This window comes from Neolamprologus brichardi, chromosome 5 (assembly GCF_056152115.1).
Source record: "Neolamprologus brichardi isolate AB-2024 chromosome 5, ASM5615211v1, whole genome shotgun sequence".
Classification (NCBI taxonomy): domain Eukaryota; kingdom Metazoa; phylum Chordata; class Actinopteri; order Cichliformes; family Cichlidae; genus Neolamprologus; species Neolamprologus brichardi.
This window is the reverse complement of record NC_142108.1, coordinates 27,161,000-27,178,270: the sequence shown is the minus strand read 5'-3', so window position 1 is coordinate 27,178,270 and position 17,271 is coordinate 27,161,000. Positions and strand designations below refer to the sequence as shown.

At 37.6% G+C, this 17,271-nt stretch overlaps 1 protein-coding gene across 1 annotated transcript in view; it reads right to left on the bottom strand.

Annotated features, from left to right (window-relative positions):
- Positions 1-17,271, bottom strand: part of LOC102793018 (metabotropic glutamate receptor 4-like) — a 183,435-nt gene that overhangs the window by 65,628 nt on the left and 100,536 nt on the right. Inside the window, exon 3 of the mRNA XM_006782858.2 lies at positions 15,226-15,442. Coding sequence (XP_006782921.1) covers positions 15,226-15,442 — 217 coding nt within the window. The remainder of the gene's footprint in view (positions 1-15,225; positions 15,443-17,271) is intronic.

The following is a 17,271-nucleotide window of genomic DNA, read 5'->3' as shown; positions in this document are numbered from 1 at the left end:
TAACTACAAAACATGTTTTGCATATTTTATTCTTTTGCATGGTCACAAGAGGGTTTTTTCTTTTTTGAAAGCATAACAACACTTTGCAGTGTGTCTGAAAACATGGTCCCTCAACATTTAACAATACTTTGTGTGTGCGCGTGCGCGCGCGTGTGTGTGTGTGTGTGTGTGTACTTTTCATGAATATATTCACCATAAGAACATGTACAGGTTCACATTTAAAACAAATGCATTCATAAAAATAAATATATTGTGTCAAATATGCACTGATGAGGCAAAAAAAGAACCTTAGGACCACTCGCAGGTGGTATTAGATAAGCAATAATTATCTTATAAGAATGACACATCAATGTCTTTGATACATCAGACATTAAGTGGACAGTCATCTCTCGCCTGTGTTGGATGCCAGGGATGACAAGGTGTTGGGGTATACACGTGCTGTGATCCAAACACACCTTCATAGTTTCACAAGCAAATTTCTGTGTGAATGTGCATTTTATTGTATAAATTTGTTTTCCTACAAGTTGTAATTGAATGAGCATGTCTCTGTAGTCTGTATTTACAGCATTATTGCTTGTCTAAAATGCTGCTCTTCTCTTTTTTTCTGCACTGTAGGGTTTTCCTTGGGAATTCTTTTATCTGAATCCAGGGCCTAATGATGCCAAGGATGTTGTACAGATTTCAAAGTCGTTCAAAGGCTGATTCATGATTTTGGCCGGCATAAATAAACTCATTTGACTTCAGGTATGCAGACCTTCACACATTTGCACACGGGAGCTGTCCAATACCTCCACAGTGCATCTTTGCTGAATCAACTACACAAGCGCTGGAATGGCTTTATAGCACGCCAGCCGCTTTATATTCATTTTACTATAAGCTGGCTGAAGCTGGCTTCAGTGCCTTGCTCAGGCACATGCTGACAGTAGTTAAAAAGTCAATCAAGCCCCCTACAGCCTCTTCTAGCTCAAGTAGGTCTTCGAACTGGGAAACTTTCTGCTAGCCAGATCCGTTAACCTTGAGGCTATTGCTGTACCTCACTTGATTAATTAATTTATTTCATTTGCACTTCACATCAGCAACTGCCCTCAGCAAGAGACATCTCACTCATTCCTTACAGGCAAAATTGCACTAATTTCTTATGCTATAAACAATGTGAATAAAGTTAGATAATGATGAGACCTTAATTTGCCGGGGGCCTCGGGGTTCCCTACTGGAAGATTTTTTTTTTAATGTTTTCCTAAAGTCATGGCATATCAACCACTCAGGCAGCCCAGTTTATTTTCATTTGTGTTTAGTATGCATAAATTTGCAAATATAAATATTATGACTGAAGGGGATTAGTGGATGAGCATTGTATTCAAAGATAACTTGGATTAACTAACGAGCAAAACAGATTTTAAGAGGCTTTGTTAAAAACTGGGAATTAAATATGTGCAATGTCTTCCTAAATATTGGTTAAACTGACTAATTTATGAAGCCAGCATTGCTCTTTGGACATAACATGCACAATGCCATCCTCCTTAAAAATGTAATTCTTTTAGTACACTTTACCATTCCATTCATTTATCCATTTACAAATTGTTTTGCATGTTCTCCACACAAACTAACTTGACAGCAACTGAAAAAGAAGTGGGAATTGCCCTTTATAAACAACAACAACAACAACAACAGATTTCGTCTTCACATGCAGAGACAACAATTCCACTTCCACACGGAGATCTGACTATTTCACGCCTGCTCTATCTTTCAAGCCTTGTCAAGAATTCTGTGGAGAATTCACAGACGAGTGCACACATTGTTCATCTCACAGTCGTACAATAAAAGGACACTTGATGGAAAAATACAGGCCAAACATAAAATGAATAACATATGACTCCAATTATGCCAAATAATGTGAATGAAAGCAGGTTCTTCTGCTATGAAAGATATGTGAATCAAAGAGCCACAGTTTTACTTTATCATGTTATCTGCCGTTTTTAATTAAAGTCTTTGCCTTGTGTGCTTTGTCAAATGATTGGAGTGACAGTGTTAGTGCACTAAATGAATACACTTTTAAAGACTTCTTTTAGGCTGCTAGATATATTCTTGCATCATTTTTCTGCTGCAGGTACAGCAGATTTACTGGAGTCTCAGACAAGCGAATGCCTTGCACTGCAGCAAGAAGATGACTGTAAAAGAAAGAAGCAGGAGGATCACTCCTAGATCTCTGCTCTGCTATTCATGTCAGTACACTTCAGAGCTTTCGGTTCAAATATGGTAATCTTAGATGTGGTTAGCCGGCCTGTGGAGGAGACTTTGTCAAGCAGGGCTACGATTTCAAGTCTCTGGGTCAGTGCAGTGGGAGCTCTATTAAAGTGGGCTAATCCTACGGGCATAGTAACGTACCTTAAGGCAAGTGCCACGCTCTAATCTGTGCAGAGACAGAAGAGCTGATAACTTTCTACATTATTTCCATTTTTCTTGTCTTTTGAAATTCATACATTATTCTAATATGGGTTTATGCCATTGCTTTTACTCAATGTCATATAGATTTAACTACACTGTTTAAATACATTTTTAATCACATCTCTTCTTCTATATTAATAATAAATCCCTCTAATAATTTTTGCCTCTGAACTCTAAAATAGCAGACCTATTGTCTTTTTTTTTTATTCATCCATTACCAGCACTGAGCAGTTTTATTTGACAGCAGGAAAAATGGATTTGTTCATTTTCTTTACACCGGCATATTTGACTGAACATACTCCCTATTCTTTAGAGCTGCCACATCCTGTACAAACAATTTATCTGCCATGAAAAGCACCATGTGTTTTTCTTTGCTGTCTGATGTCGTAGATGACAAGTTTTGTAGACTGAGCAGGAAAGCGTTTTACTGAGGGGGAAATTTCCTGACTACCACCAAGATAGGATACACCTATTGGTGGAAACACTCGTTGCCTTATGGCTGTATCCAGTGTGACTGATGCATTTGTCAGTCACAAAACAGGAAGACATACCTTTTAAAATGCAAGAAAGAAAACTGCATTGAGCTGCAGCCAGTAGGCGAGTGAAAGAGAGTAAATTAAGCTACGCCATGCACAATCACTTTTGCCTGCCTTTAGACTTTGACCCATTCTGAATCATTTGTATATCTTGGCAGCTTGGTCTCATAATTGATGCCATTCATTACATGATTGAGGGGGGGCGTTTTGATGAGGTGAGTGGAGGTAACCAGACCATTGCTGAGAGCAACTTACACTGTGATGATTGATAGGAAGCCAGCTGCATAAACACTGACGTGCTGGTTGCCCAAATGCAAGTCAGTGTTATTCTCTTCCCCAGCTAGGGGCAAAGCCATTAATAAACCCTGCAAATGATGATAGCTGTTGTATTGATTCTAGTTTGCACTCTCTACTCCACCAGCCCGTCTCTTTTTCAATACTTTGCCTCAGTAAACACAGGCATCAGAACTGTTGACCTGGGTTGTCTCTGCCATTGATCACCCTGCTGATGTTGGGACACCACATTCTCTGTTTGCATGGTAGCTCAATTTATTCACAAAGCTTGCAGATGGCACAAAATGGATCAATGCAACAGGAAAAATGGAAGTATGAGATTAAAACTCCTAAATGTTTTCCTGACAAATGAGGTAATATCAATCCTTGCTCCTCTGCAACAGATTAACCTGTATTTTCCAAAAAATCAAGACTGTGGTATTTTACCAAACAGAAACCTGGAGGGAAATGCTGCACTGCGCCTTATGATCACAGTATAGCGTTTGTTTGTTTACCAAAAAAAAAAACCCAGTAAGGACTAAACAGCTTTAGTTTGATCACTTCCTCATCAGGCTGACAATAGAACAAATGCATAATGAATTTGTAGAGTCGCAGCAGTTCCCTCACTCCTAGCTGATCAAACAAATGCTTCTCTCTCATTCTGCAAACACTTCCCTTTTTCCACCCTTCAAATCCGCTCCTACTTTCTCTCACCCACACGTCACTCCCTTCTTCTTCCTTTCCCCCTCTCAACTAACTGCCTTGTCATATCTAATGGAAATGACACGCCCTGAGACGAAGTGACATTATGTCAAAAATTTATCCTGCGATTACTGCCAGGCTAAATCACTCTTGCTTTATTTCTCATTCTGAATTAAAATAGGAACACTCTCACAGAGACACCATAACTTCAATGAGGCTCCAGTGTAATGTCTTCAATAACACTTCGTAGCCAATGTCTTCCACTATTTCAATTTTGCTGAGAAAGTTCAAAGCCTCTGTGCCTCTTAAGTGAGTTTGCAGCCTGTTGAAGAAAAAGAGCAAAATTGTGTTAAACTTTTAGATGCCAACAAAGGGTGTCGGTTTTTTTCTACTTCAATGAAATGGCTGCCTCCTCTCACACTTGCTTTTATAGAATTACCTCAAGCTCCTGCAGTTTGTCCTGGTGATTTATGGGCAATTTTGCATTTTGAGGAAGCTGTGAAAAGTCCCTTTTTTAAGTCTAGGTTACTTTAGTTCTCTCTGGGTGACAAATATAGGCAAAATATTCCAAATTTCTAAATGCTTGGTTGGGCAAAAATGCCAGCCATATTAATGTGTTACCATCTTAATCCCATGATGTGTTTATAACCCAAAAGATGATGGTTTCAAACCACATGATTTGGGGAAAACCCATACCTAGAATATATTAATGCAATACCTTTTTTCAGCTGTTGTCACAAAATCGAATGCTTCTGGTCAGAAATAACTATAATTCCTCGAATGTTCCCTTCAATCAGTTCTAGATGTTTCGCCTTACCCAGACATTTTCCTGATTTCATCAGGGCTAATGGGACAATTGGAATCCTATTTGTGTCTCACTGCGCTGCCTATTACCTTATGGAAATCCTGCTCAAAATACAGCATCACTTATTTCTTTACGCTAAATCAAATTCAGTTTCCACCATCAAGGTTATTTCAGCATGCTGTGTATGGAGATTGCTTGTGCCTAACAGTCAGTGGTTGGTTCATGCCAATGTTTTCCTATCACATGAGGTACCAAAGCCTCTATTCATCCCCCTCCCCCTTGTGACAATGGTACCCCTGACTCGCTAGCACAAGGGTGCTTTTCTCATTTATTCAAAATTGACCTTTCAAGGTCTTTGTGCAGAGATGAAATGTTGTTTAATCCCCCAGCAGATGAAGAATACAGTTTCAAGAACTTGTTAGAGTTTTAAGATCACAATAAACAGTGCAAAACAACACCATTTTGACAGAAACAGGACAAAATATTGTTTTCGCTGCTTAAAGGGACCAAGGGCTCACTTAGCAGCTGAACATGCATCAGCGAGTTACTCACGGCAATATTACTTTTCACTGTCTTTAATTATTAAATATAAATATAGGTCACACAAAGGATTATTTACAAATGGCAAACTAAAATGTTAGGTTTGGTTTTATATGAATAATGCAGCACAATCATTATTTAAATCTGTGTGGCTAAAAAGAAAATAGAGAAAGTATAGCTATATATATATTTGGTGTGGATGAAAGATGGAATCAATCAGTTCCAAGCATATTTTAATGAATGACTCTTAAAGGTCATCCCAATCTCCAGAGAGCAAAGGTGCATCTGTCTTACATCTTTTCACCTTTACAGTGAAGTGCATTACAGAACTCGGTTCTAATGATATGGTAAATAAAAAAAAAACTTTGACATCATCTAGATTGCTGTGCATCCCGTAGTTGCACAGCCATCACAATGTTTCAACACTATTGTCAATTTAGAAAGAATGTTGCAACTATGCAAGTTAGCCAGAGCAGTAATTAGCTCTCAGGGGAGCCAGAAAAAGACTACAGCAACAATATTATCTTGTTTAACATCACTTCACCCTGCTAGAATGCATCCTCAGGCACAGCCTCCAACTTCAGAAAAAGGCTCAGATTCTTATCTGACCTATACATGCTTTCTATTTGTAAAGATTTTATATATGCAACTTTACTATATCATGAACCACATCTAGCAATAAAAGAAGCCATTTTTAACATTAATATAAACAGTTTGGTCCTGTTAACTCCTTCATGTATTAGCTAGTTACCTCATGCATTTCTAGGTTAGCAGAAAAGCTAGTTTGGCTCCTTGCTGAATTGTATCAGCAAAGCCATTCTTCCAGAATCAGTGTCGGTGGACAATTACAGGTTCATCCAAAGCACCATGGGACAGTTCTATGGATTTAAAAGCTCACTGCCTTAAAGCAGGATTTCTTCATTTACTCCTCTGGCTCAAAAAAAAAAAAAGTCTGATTGTATAGAAATCGCACTTGTCAGTCTCCAGTTTCAAATCTTATTTAATGAAAAACAATGTCTGTTTTCTAAATTATAGCCCTGTGCAGAGGAAAAAAAGAAATAAAATGATGTAGATTTTAATGGAGGTCTAACTTGTGATGGATAATTCACAAGAGTATGAGCATGTGGACACTTCATAACCAGGGCTTACACATCAATGGGAGCAAATCAGGACTGGATGATATCTTTAATATACAGTCTATACTCTATTGCCTGACAGGAAGAACTACAGCAAGAAGGGAGTGTGTCGTAATTAAAATACCACTTGCACTCCCTCTATCTGGAAAACTGCTTTGTCTTGTAACACAATGCATCATTGCTGATGACCTCATAACACTCTTAACTAACAAGACCTAACGGTGACAAATGTTTCAACAATCACACTCTGTCTACATACGATTCAACCACCAAGCCTTTTCTTTCCACAAAAAACAGCTCACTGATTTACACCAAAGAACACACAATACTGTAACATAAACAGAACAGGTTCACGGTTTTCATCTAAAGCTTCTGTTTTCGTGTGAGGATGTTTATCAGGATGAAGATTCAAGCTAGATGAGAAGCTGACTAAACAACGTCTTCCACCGGCTCGTTAGGAAGAAACCTGAAAGAACAATAGTTCTGAAGGAAACTGTACTGGCAGGTGTATCTGTGTTTCTTTGTCATACAAGGCTGTGTAAGAAAGTTTGCAGAGTTGTGAAGCAAAGTCTGATCAAACACAGATACTATAAAGACACATAAAATGATTTTGTCATTTCTAAGGCCATGAAAGCCTCTTCTGCTATGCTGTTGTTAAGTGAGATGTTAAGATGTCAGCGTCGATAAATAGACGCAACTGGCAAAAACACAACATCCATTAATTGACTTCCTTCCCGCAAACTGTGCTGAGATGCACCTTGACCGCCTTCTGTTTATTTTAGATTTGTGTAATTATATTATTCTCGTCTCTCCCTAAGCTAAATTTTATTGCTGCTGTAATGAGCACATTTCCCCAAAGGGATCAATAACTCTCAAGTCAAACTAATCTAAAGACACTGCTCTACTGTGCCACTGGCTGCATGCGCCCAGTAATCTAGATGCCAAGTGTGCCAACTAGCAACTATATAAAAACAACACATATATAAAATGGAGAGAAAGTAAAAATGAAATGAATTAACCTTAGGCTGATAAAATCATAAAATACATCTTTCCTGACAGGAACCACATATAAATTAATTGACAATAACCATTGCTCTCACAGAAATTGTGCAGCTTAGATAAGACGAAACTACAGGAAATAAAAAGTTGTATTTCCTGTAAACATGTGCGAATAGGACAAACAATCAAGTTTGGAGTCAGTACACTAATTCTCAGGATTTATCTGTGTTTTGTCTGGTACAATGTTGGGTTGCTTGCCTGGCATATAAAAGGCAATGTAATGCATTTATTACACAAATATTTTCACATGGTTTTGTGTGAAATCATGAAATTACTCTGTAAGCTCTTGTATTTGTACAGAAACACTGCATACTCATTCGTCCATGAGTTCACTGGAAAATGTCCAAAGCTCTTTGTTGTACAGACAATGCATGCGTGTATTAGGCATTAGTGAAATCTAACTCTGTGTTTGGGGGACTGTATGTGTTTGAGTGAGTGCCAGAGAAAACTTGTGGTACCAGGTTTGATCACACTGGAATACCACTGAGGAGATGTTGGCTAAGGAGTGCAGCAATGCACACATGAATTGAAATAAAGTAACAGGGTTCATTATACAAAATTAGGTATTTGTTTACATTATTTATGATATCCAATATTTATGCTTTAAGGAAAATGACCTCTGGTGGCTCAACAGCTTTGAACTAGTGTCTGCACAGTAAACAGTTTTGTAAAATGAAAATTCTTTTCCTAATTTTAACTTTTTTCTCAGTTGTTGCTGAAACATAACCAAACCACGAGTTAGAACGAGTCAGTAAAAGAAAAGGTTCAAGTAAATAAACTGGAGTCCAGTCTCTCAATGAACAGTAAAATGTGTCCATGCCACTTTCATTCCACCTAATGTGACCTTTGTCTGACCTTTAAAAGCATTTGTTACAGGAATGCTTACATGGGTCGTTTCAGGCAGTACTGTAGCAACAAATTATTTAGTTGAAGGACCTGTTGTTTTTTTGTACATTACTCTTCATACTTTACTCTCTGAATAATAATAATAATAATAATAATGGATTGCATTTATATAGCACCCATCAAAGCGCTTTACAATTCCACTATTCATTCTCTCTCACATTCATACACTGGTGGAGGCAAGCTACAGTTGTAGCCACAGCTGCCCTGCGGCAGACTGACAGAGGCGAGGCTGCCATATTGCGCCATCGCCCCCTCTGGCCAACACCAGTAGGCGGTAGGTGAAGTGTCTTGCCCAAGGACACAATGACCGAGACTGTCCGAGCCTGGGCTCGAACCGGCAACCTTCCGATTACCAGACGAACACCAAACTCTTGAGCCACGATCGCCCCAATAATAAGACATTACAAATGTCACAGGTCTTATAAGAGACAGACGGAATATTAATGTCGGACATGATTTTTACCTAATCTTTGAAAAGGGGAGCTCTGTGCCCTTAGTGTGTCTAGAGAGATGCTGAGTCATTACATTCCTTCAAGTGAAGCTCCTCTACTAAGTGAACTCTGAGTGACCTCTGTAACCTAACCTAAGGAAAAAAAGAATCTCCATAGTAACATCCATAGGATCCAATCAGTGCAACTGCATACAACATCACTATCTTAATGAGCTTCTTAATGGCAGTTTTTGATCAAAGTGGGAATTCAAATATGTTCATTATTTTTACATTTAGTAATGTTTTTAATCAATGTTGTTGCCAATACTCACCTCTTGTTTTTCTAAATGGACTGAGCAATTAGTACATTTTAGAAATCCTCTCTGGGTTTGACACTGTTCAGTTAAATGCTAATGCAAACCACTACATTAGCAAATAAATATAGCTGTGTAAAAAAATAATTCCACCCTGATTAAAGCTAAAACGATTATATTTTAGGTAAAAATTTAAGATTTTAATTACTTGAAATCATTTTTATGTTACAATTTTTTGATGATCATTTTTTTTTTATGATTTTTTGCTTAATTTGGTTCATGCGTTGACCAGGGTAAAGAGCACCAGGGAAAGTAAGGAAACTGGCATCTTTTAATAAAACTATTGGACAACATTACTGGTTTTTGTGAATGCCAAAAATAGATGTAGATAAATGTTTTCTACTTCTTAATTAGGCACATCTATTCAATTGCTTTTTAACACAGGTTATGGGGAATATGTTCTTGGCTCCTTTGTACCTGTAACTGAGCATTGTTCAAATGTGATGGCTAACCTGTATATTGTTGATGACCATGTTCCTTTAACACCACAATGTACCCATCTTTTGATGGATGTTTCCAGGAAGGTAACATGCCATGTCACAAAGCTCACATCATCTCAAACTGGTTTCTTGAACATGACAATGAGTTCATTGTACTCAATGGCTTTCAAAGTCTCTAGATCTCAACCCAATAGAGCACCTTTTGGATGTGATGGAACATTAAAGCAATTCGGAAGTGTCTAATCAATATTTGCAATGTTAGTGCATTTTTCTCGCACAGTAAGAACTAAATTTAGCAACATTGGTAACGTTTGAAGTTTTAAAATCTTTTTACATTTTTTAATTTAAATATGAGCCTTCAAAAATTGAAACACGGCATGATTGCACAGCAGTAACCAACATATCAAACATGGTTGATTATTGTGTATTTACCATCTATGTATATGTATGTATTTTTTGTCACTTTAAACTAAGGTAAGACTGCAACACAAGATATCATGTTGCTTCAGAAACTGTCATGGAATCGTTACACTACTGTAATGTAATGTGTAAGCCTATTCTAATGACGATAGTATGAAGCCATTAGAAAGTGCTTAGTGGAAGCTGAGAAAATCTTATCCCCCTGACAAAAGTGCTATTGATATGTTCTTATGAAAAGGAGCTGTCTGGATTATCTGCAGAATTGTAATCCAGATTAGTTGCCTGAGCTGTCTAATTTAAGTTATTGTCTTATGTTGCGTAATTGAAATCTGTCTTCTTCTCACAAGTTTGGAATGATGGTCTTAAATAAGTAGACAGACAAATTTAAGTCTCTTTGAAAGTTAAAATCGGTTATATGTCCACCCTTTCTCTAGCTTTATCCAGAATTTTTCATGTACATAGTTATTAGGAAAAGCCATTAGGGTTGTTTTTTAATCCTTCTTGTACACCGACCTGATTATTTCCTGTTGCTGGGTGCAATGCTAAAGCTATTGAATGTCACTTAAATGTCATTCTGTATTTTTCTGACAACCAAACAGACTGCCAACTAGAAGCAAATTTGATGCTCATAGTTTTAAGTCAGTAACCTCATTTTATTGTTTTTGGTGTCCATGTAATTATTCATATACTAACTAAATTCACACAACAGCCTCTTTTGTGGCCAATTTGTGCCACATCCCCCGGGTAGTTCAGGCTAAAATAAACTCTATCCCCCATAACCTCCTCCACACCCTAATCCGTTGCTTTTTCCCCCCTGCACTTTTGATTGAATCTGCGCCACGTATTTCTCCATTTTTGTCTTTGTTTTAAATATGTATTAATGTACATTGGCATTATAAAGTACAAGCTGCCACAGAAGAAGCAGAAAGGGAATGATGTCACATGAAATCATTTGGTCAGCTAACATTTCTATAGGGTATTACTTAAGATCGAAGTTCAAATAGCACTTGGCTAAGGAAATTGGCTTTTATAGTGTCTTTGCATTAAGAGCAATATGTAACCATTACGTCCCTGTCAGAGAGGGAGAAATGATGGAGAAAGAACTGCAAGAGAAGATGAGTGATGATTATTTAGCCTTTCGTTTTGCCTAATTAAGCAATGACAAGTAATTGTTCAAACAAATTGCAAGAGGACATATCTGAGGCACTCGGGGGTCATTTGCGTTATGTCAAATAATAAATAAAGACATAACTGGCTGACACATCACACACGGGTGTGAACTAGAGATTAAAAGGCCATACAGATAGAAACAGGGACATCGCTGTGTGTGCTGTGATCTCTTCCCTTGGTGACTGCGGTCATTTAGAATGCAGATGTTCAGAAGTCTGTTTGTTGCTCTGGGTGGAGCCGTGCTTCTATCTTATCCTGTTACACAGTCTACAATACTTTCCAATTTCTTTACCTTGCAGCTTTCATGATATTCTTCAAAGAATGCATCAAATATTTATAAAGCAGTAAGAAGAAAGCGTGATCTAGCTTATTCCCCTATGCCATAAAACTCCATTGTTGTTACACTATTGCGTTGAGTGGTGCATTACTGCATTACGATAAACACAAGCCCTATGCATCTTAAGGCTTGCTTTAATGCACAAACTTATTATCAAAATTCAGTACTAGTGCACCACATATGGTACTGTGCAAAAGTCTTGAGTCACCCCATATCTCTTCATATTTTGCTTAGTTTGTACATTTCTTATCAGCATGAAAATCAATATTTGGAATGAGCATCTTTATTCTATAAAACAACCTGAACTCTCTTAGGCAAGCTTCCTTGTAATTTCTTTAAGCAATGTGATGGCAATTTTTTAATGATTCTGGCCTTCCGTGTGTTAAGCTGATGATGAAAAGTTCTGACTGTATTGTGTGACAATGGTGGGTAGATAACATGTGCTTGGATGAGTCCAGCACAAGGAATAGAATGAAAATGAGTGAAGAAGCTGCCAATATCCAAAGGACTTTGAAAGACCTTCGAAAACCCTGGAGAATTATTTTTCAAGACCACTTTGAAAATTGCAAGAAAGTCTGGGTACTCCGAAGCAAAATATAAGGAAAGGCAGCTCAAGATGTTTCACAGTGCTACATGTATTAATCTTTAAATAATACTGTAACTCAGACCTGCAAAGTTGTGCACAAACACCCAGTTGGTGTTTTAATATTTTCATGGGATTTGTTATTTATGACATAAATATAAAGCCTCACCAACCTTAATATTTAAATGTGAACTGCTTTTAACCTGAAAGATCATTTCAGTAAGAATCAGTTAATAAAACATAATTATGCATTTTCCCCATGTGTTGAGTTCGTACTTTGTTTTTCGCTCACTAGGCATAACAATCAGCCCATTCTAAAATTGTCTGTTCCCTGGATCTACAAATAAACCACCCAGGAGCAATGCAGAGTTGTTTGTGCTCCCCTTTTCTTCTTCTTCATTTTACATTCTCCACATGGGCTTATTCAGCCCAACTCTGTGGCTAACACTTGTAATCCTCATCACATGGGGGTAGCAGTTACTCCATTAGCAGGGTTTCTTATGTTGATGTCAGACAGGCCATTGGTTTGCAAGGGAAATCTTGTTAGGGTTCTTATTGACATTGTGTTTCATTAACTTGATTAATGACATCTATTGGGGCATGCTCCATAGTAATCAACGTCTCTGCAGAGAAGGGCAGTCTTCAGCCAGAGATGAGCTTCTGCTGCCCAGAACTGACTGGTCTTTCTGTCTCCTGTTTGTTTCCTAAAGTCTGCACTCGGAAAGAATTGTACATTCATAAATACGAAAGTAGTAAGCAATAAGAGACCATTAAGTAGACCCCGGATGACCATTAGGAAGTTTCCATTTCAGAAACTATGTGCGTTTCATAAAATAGGTCCTTTGAAATTGAAGAATAAAGCATCCGGTGGCTGCATCAGCTCCACGTAAGATGTTCCAAATTATCTGGTGGTATTAGAACTTACTATGTCCTCATTGTACTGCTCTTTGCTTTGATGTCTTTAGTAATTTAATATAACATATTCACTGCCAGCAGAGAAGACCTCAATACAAGGTGAAAATAGGGGATTTTTCCAACATTAGGTGTAACTAATACACATATTAAAATTTAGTATGGCAGAAAAAATATATTTATGTCAATTGCTGTTTGACAAAAATACCAGGTTGTCTTACTACTTCCACCAGCATACTTTTTGCCTGTCCCGTCCACAATCTGCTGTGCCATTTACAACTAAGCAACTAAGTGCATCAAAAGTTCAACATTACGATGAAGTAGTGAGTCCCAAATGTATACATCCTCCGTGCAGTATTACATAGTTTAAAAGGGCATAGTGAAGGTAAAAATAAAAAGTATGTGATTTGGAAAGCTTTCTTTTTTTAAACAAAACAAGTGACTGCTTTCTGTGTCCATGTATCCTACCACAGCTCTTACAACCATCCCTTCAGGGTGGGTCACATCCTGGGTACTATATGGGAGATGAGAAGCTTCTCATCTCAGACACTACACAGAAATAAACACTGAAGGCCACTGATTCCCAGCTCGAGGCACTTTTTGCAAGAGAAGAGGGATACAAAAGCAGAGATCAAAAAACCCCACCTGGAATTCATATTTACCTTTCATCATCTGCTTTTTACCCACATTGTACTCAGTCTTATTTGCTGGATCTCTTAAGGGAAAGCTGTTCTGGTGAAGCCAGAGCATGTGCTCCTGGGCTGCCAGGGCTGCTGCTATGGGAGCTGAGTCAGATAATTTGCCCGTTCAGGTTATTTTCTTTATTCAGGCTCATGACAGTGGTACATGGCAAAGTAGGAGAACAAGTGCAGCAGTGAATTAGCAGAATACTTCAAATCCACAGTCACAGGAATTTGCTCACATAATATTGTGAAAGCACACAGTTTCAATTAAGAGCTCAAACTAAATTGTAGCAGCTAATATCTATGATTTTTCTGAGTAATTTATATAGATTAGTGTGTTTAGAGAGATATGTACTGAGCTTGAACAAACCCCAAAAGAATTTGTGTTGATAATACAGTTAAAGTCTGATCCATTTTATTGTAGATAAAAACGAAACATATTATAATAATGCTACTTACCTAAAACAAAATAGCCTTAACGCTTTGGCAGTGAAACTTATGAAATGCTTATGACTGTTCTTTAATATAACAAAGAAATGAAAAAATATTTTTAAAAAGAAATATAGTCTATGAAAACCAAAATTTTGCTGCTGCCAACAACATTTGGCCATGACTATAGTTCAACATCACTTTGTAGTTTGTTTAATTCTGAATCCTCTACTTTAACTTTATGGCCTTCTCCATTTTGGTATGTTAGAAGCCAAAAGTGACAAAAGGGTGGACTGCGAAATAGACCGGATGGGCATAACATGGCCACATATTTAAGTAATTGCATTAAAAATGTTCCAAAAGGCAGCCAACATAAATGAAACTTAACCTTGAGGCCTAAAACATTTTTCTAAGAAACTGACACCCTGTGAAGTTCTCACATATGGAGAAATAAGCTCTTTGTATTAAGCTGTACCTATACTTTTTAAGGTAAGCCATTTTACATTGGACTCTATAAGGAATAAAATGCTGTTGAAGACAGCCTCAAGTGGTCATTCCAGGAACTACAGTTACCTTACAATGTAAAGCACCTTGAGGCAGCTGTTGATGTGATTTGGTGCTATATAAATAAAATGGAATTGAATTGAATTCTGTGTGGGTATGAAACATTTTACAGAGTTGTTTGGCTTTAATAAACTTTAGTGTAGATTAGGTGTATATTCTAGATGTTAATTAGCAACTTCTACATATGACTGATATTGTCTCTATAGCATCACTCTTGTAAAACTGAATGATGCTTCAAAGCCATTCATATCATAATTATATGCATGGTAACAACAAACACATGTACTCTGTGGTATTCAAGTAGACCTCTGCATATGCAAGTTCTGGGATGAAATCTAACATTTGACCTCAGTGGCTGACTTTTGCTAGCGGTGTCACTGAGATATATCATTCATCAGTGCAGCAAGTTCAAATAGGTGACACCTTCCCACATTGGTGTGCAAGTTATGCAGTAATGATGTACAAGGCCAAGTGTACTCACCATCCTCCCGAGACTTCTGAATGAAAGCATCGACGCCACTCTCTCCATAGTTCCCCTCTGAGGCCACTGTGGAAACATAGTTCCAGCGCATATACTTCACAATATCTACCATGGCCTGGGCCTGGTAGGTATCAGGAGGCACCACTCGGGAGAAGAAGTCATAGCGGGTGTTGTCACTTAGCTCTGGAGCTGTGGAGGCATAGCTCACCTGGGGTATCTGCACAAAAAGAAATAATAATAAAATAAGCTTGAAGGAGCTTCTAGTCAAAGGAGTTGTGGGATTGAAGTGAACAGTATCAAGGCAAAGCAATGCACACTTACTTGTGTGTGCTTTTCAACTACAAGGGAATTAAAGTGCTTTACATAAGACATAAAAGGCATTAGTACACGATATAAAAGAAGCTCAAAGCTATACAGTAATAGCAGACACAGATAGGATTTAAAAAGAGTACAATAAAAAAAAAACACAATAAAAGTAAGCGACATATTTAAAGAATAAACAATTTAATTTAATAAAGGGCACTTGCCCTAGAGTTTATAGACAAGTTTATTGTACATAAAAACTGAATACTGCTTATCCACTTTTAGTTTTGACTAAGGGACAGTAAACAGACCTTCAGCAGAACAGGAATGTATTCATACTCATTTAAAACGAGGAATCGATACAAATGTGTGAAAACTGAAGTTTATCAGCCACTTGATCTTGGTCTCAATGTAACAGCAATGTTCTGAATATGTTGATGTAACTTTCTAGATATAGTAGTCTGGCATAAATCATTTTGTTTGTCATGCATTCTTATGATAGTAGCCCGATTTTGTGAATGTCTTCATGTAGCGATTGAAATTGAAGCACCAATACACCATTTTTTTTCCATTACCAATTGGAGCTGAGATTCAAGTTATTCGATTCGAGCTATTTCTCTTTAGACAGTTATCAAACAACACCCTGCTGATCCATTTATAATACCCAGTATCACTACTCCCTTATGCTACCATAGGCTGGCCAGTATATAAATTGAGATCACGAGTATGTCACACATTTCAGCATGGGTCACTTGCTGGTATATTTGTGTACCACAGAATGTCCATGCTTGGCTCTAGCTTCTACAGCTAAGCATGATAGAAAATGATATAAAAATAAATAACTGAAGTATTGTTCATGGGGTACAGTGTATAAGGTTTTATAAGCATTAGATGTGCAAGATGCTACTTTTGCTCCTCCAACTCGATCAAAGATTTCACTGATGTGTGCACCAAGAAAAACAATACACAAAAAAATTAATAAATAAAACATATAGGTGAGCTAAAGCAAGAAGCTTTTCTTGAGTGACCATGATTTTATATAAGACTTACTCTTAGCTGGTGTTGTGTTTCTCAACACAAGAGACTGTTTTCAGGGATTTCACCATGTCAGTTGTTGTGATAGATAAACTGTGTTTGTGTAAATGGAATTTTTCATCCCTATGGGTCACACTGAACAAAACAGACAGACGGCAGAGGTGTTTCCTGGTAATGATACACAGTGTGCCTTTTTGATGAGGATCTGCCGTCATGTTTTTGTGTCTCTGAACAAAATGAGGAGAAGGTGCACTCAGTGAAACATGAGCCTAATGAAAACAGCACTGTTTCCCTCCAGATACTTCTTTGCCACATGCAGCATTTCATTATCACTGACAAACCTGTAGGCGCACGCACACACAGATAACCCTTGAAATGAAAACATCTGACTTAAAGGCACTGTCCTCCCAACTTGATGAACACCAGAGTGGCCTAACGCCCTTCTTTACAGTACAGTATATCAATAAAAACTAAGAACTTGTATCCACTCACCAGTGGCTGCAGATCAACCTTGGCATTGTAAATACAAATACATATTCAACAAACAAACAAACAAACAAAAAACATAGGTACAGCATGTTCATGGGTAGTTAGTAAGAAGAATCTGAAAGGTGAAACTAGTAAGTATGCATTATGATTTATGTTTGAAAATGCCTTTGCTATTGGGATAGTATGTGCCATGCACCCCTTGCCTTGAAATGTGATCAT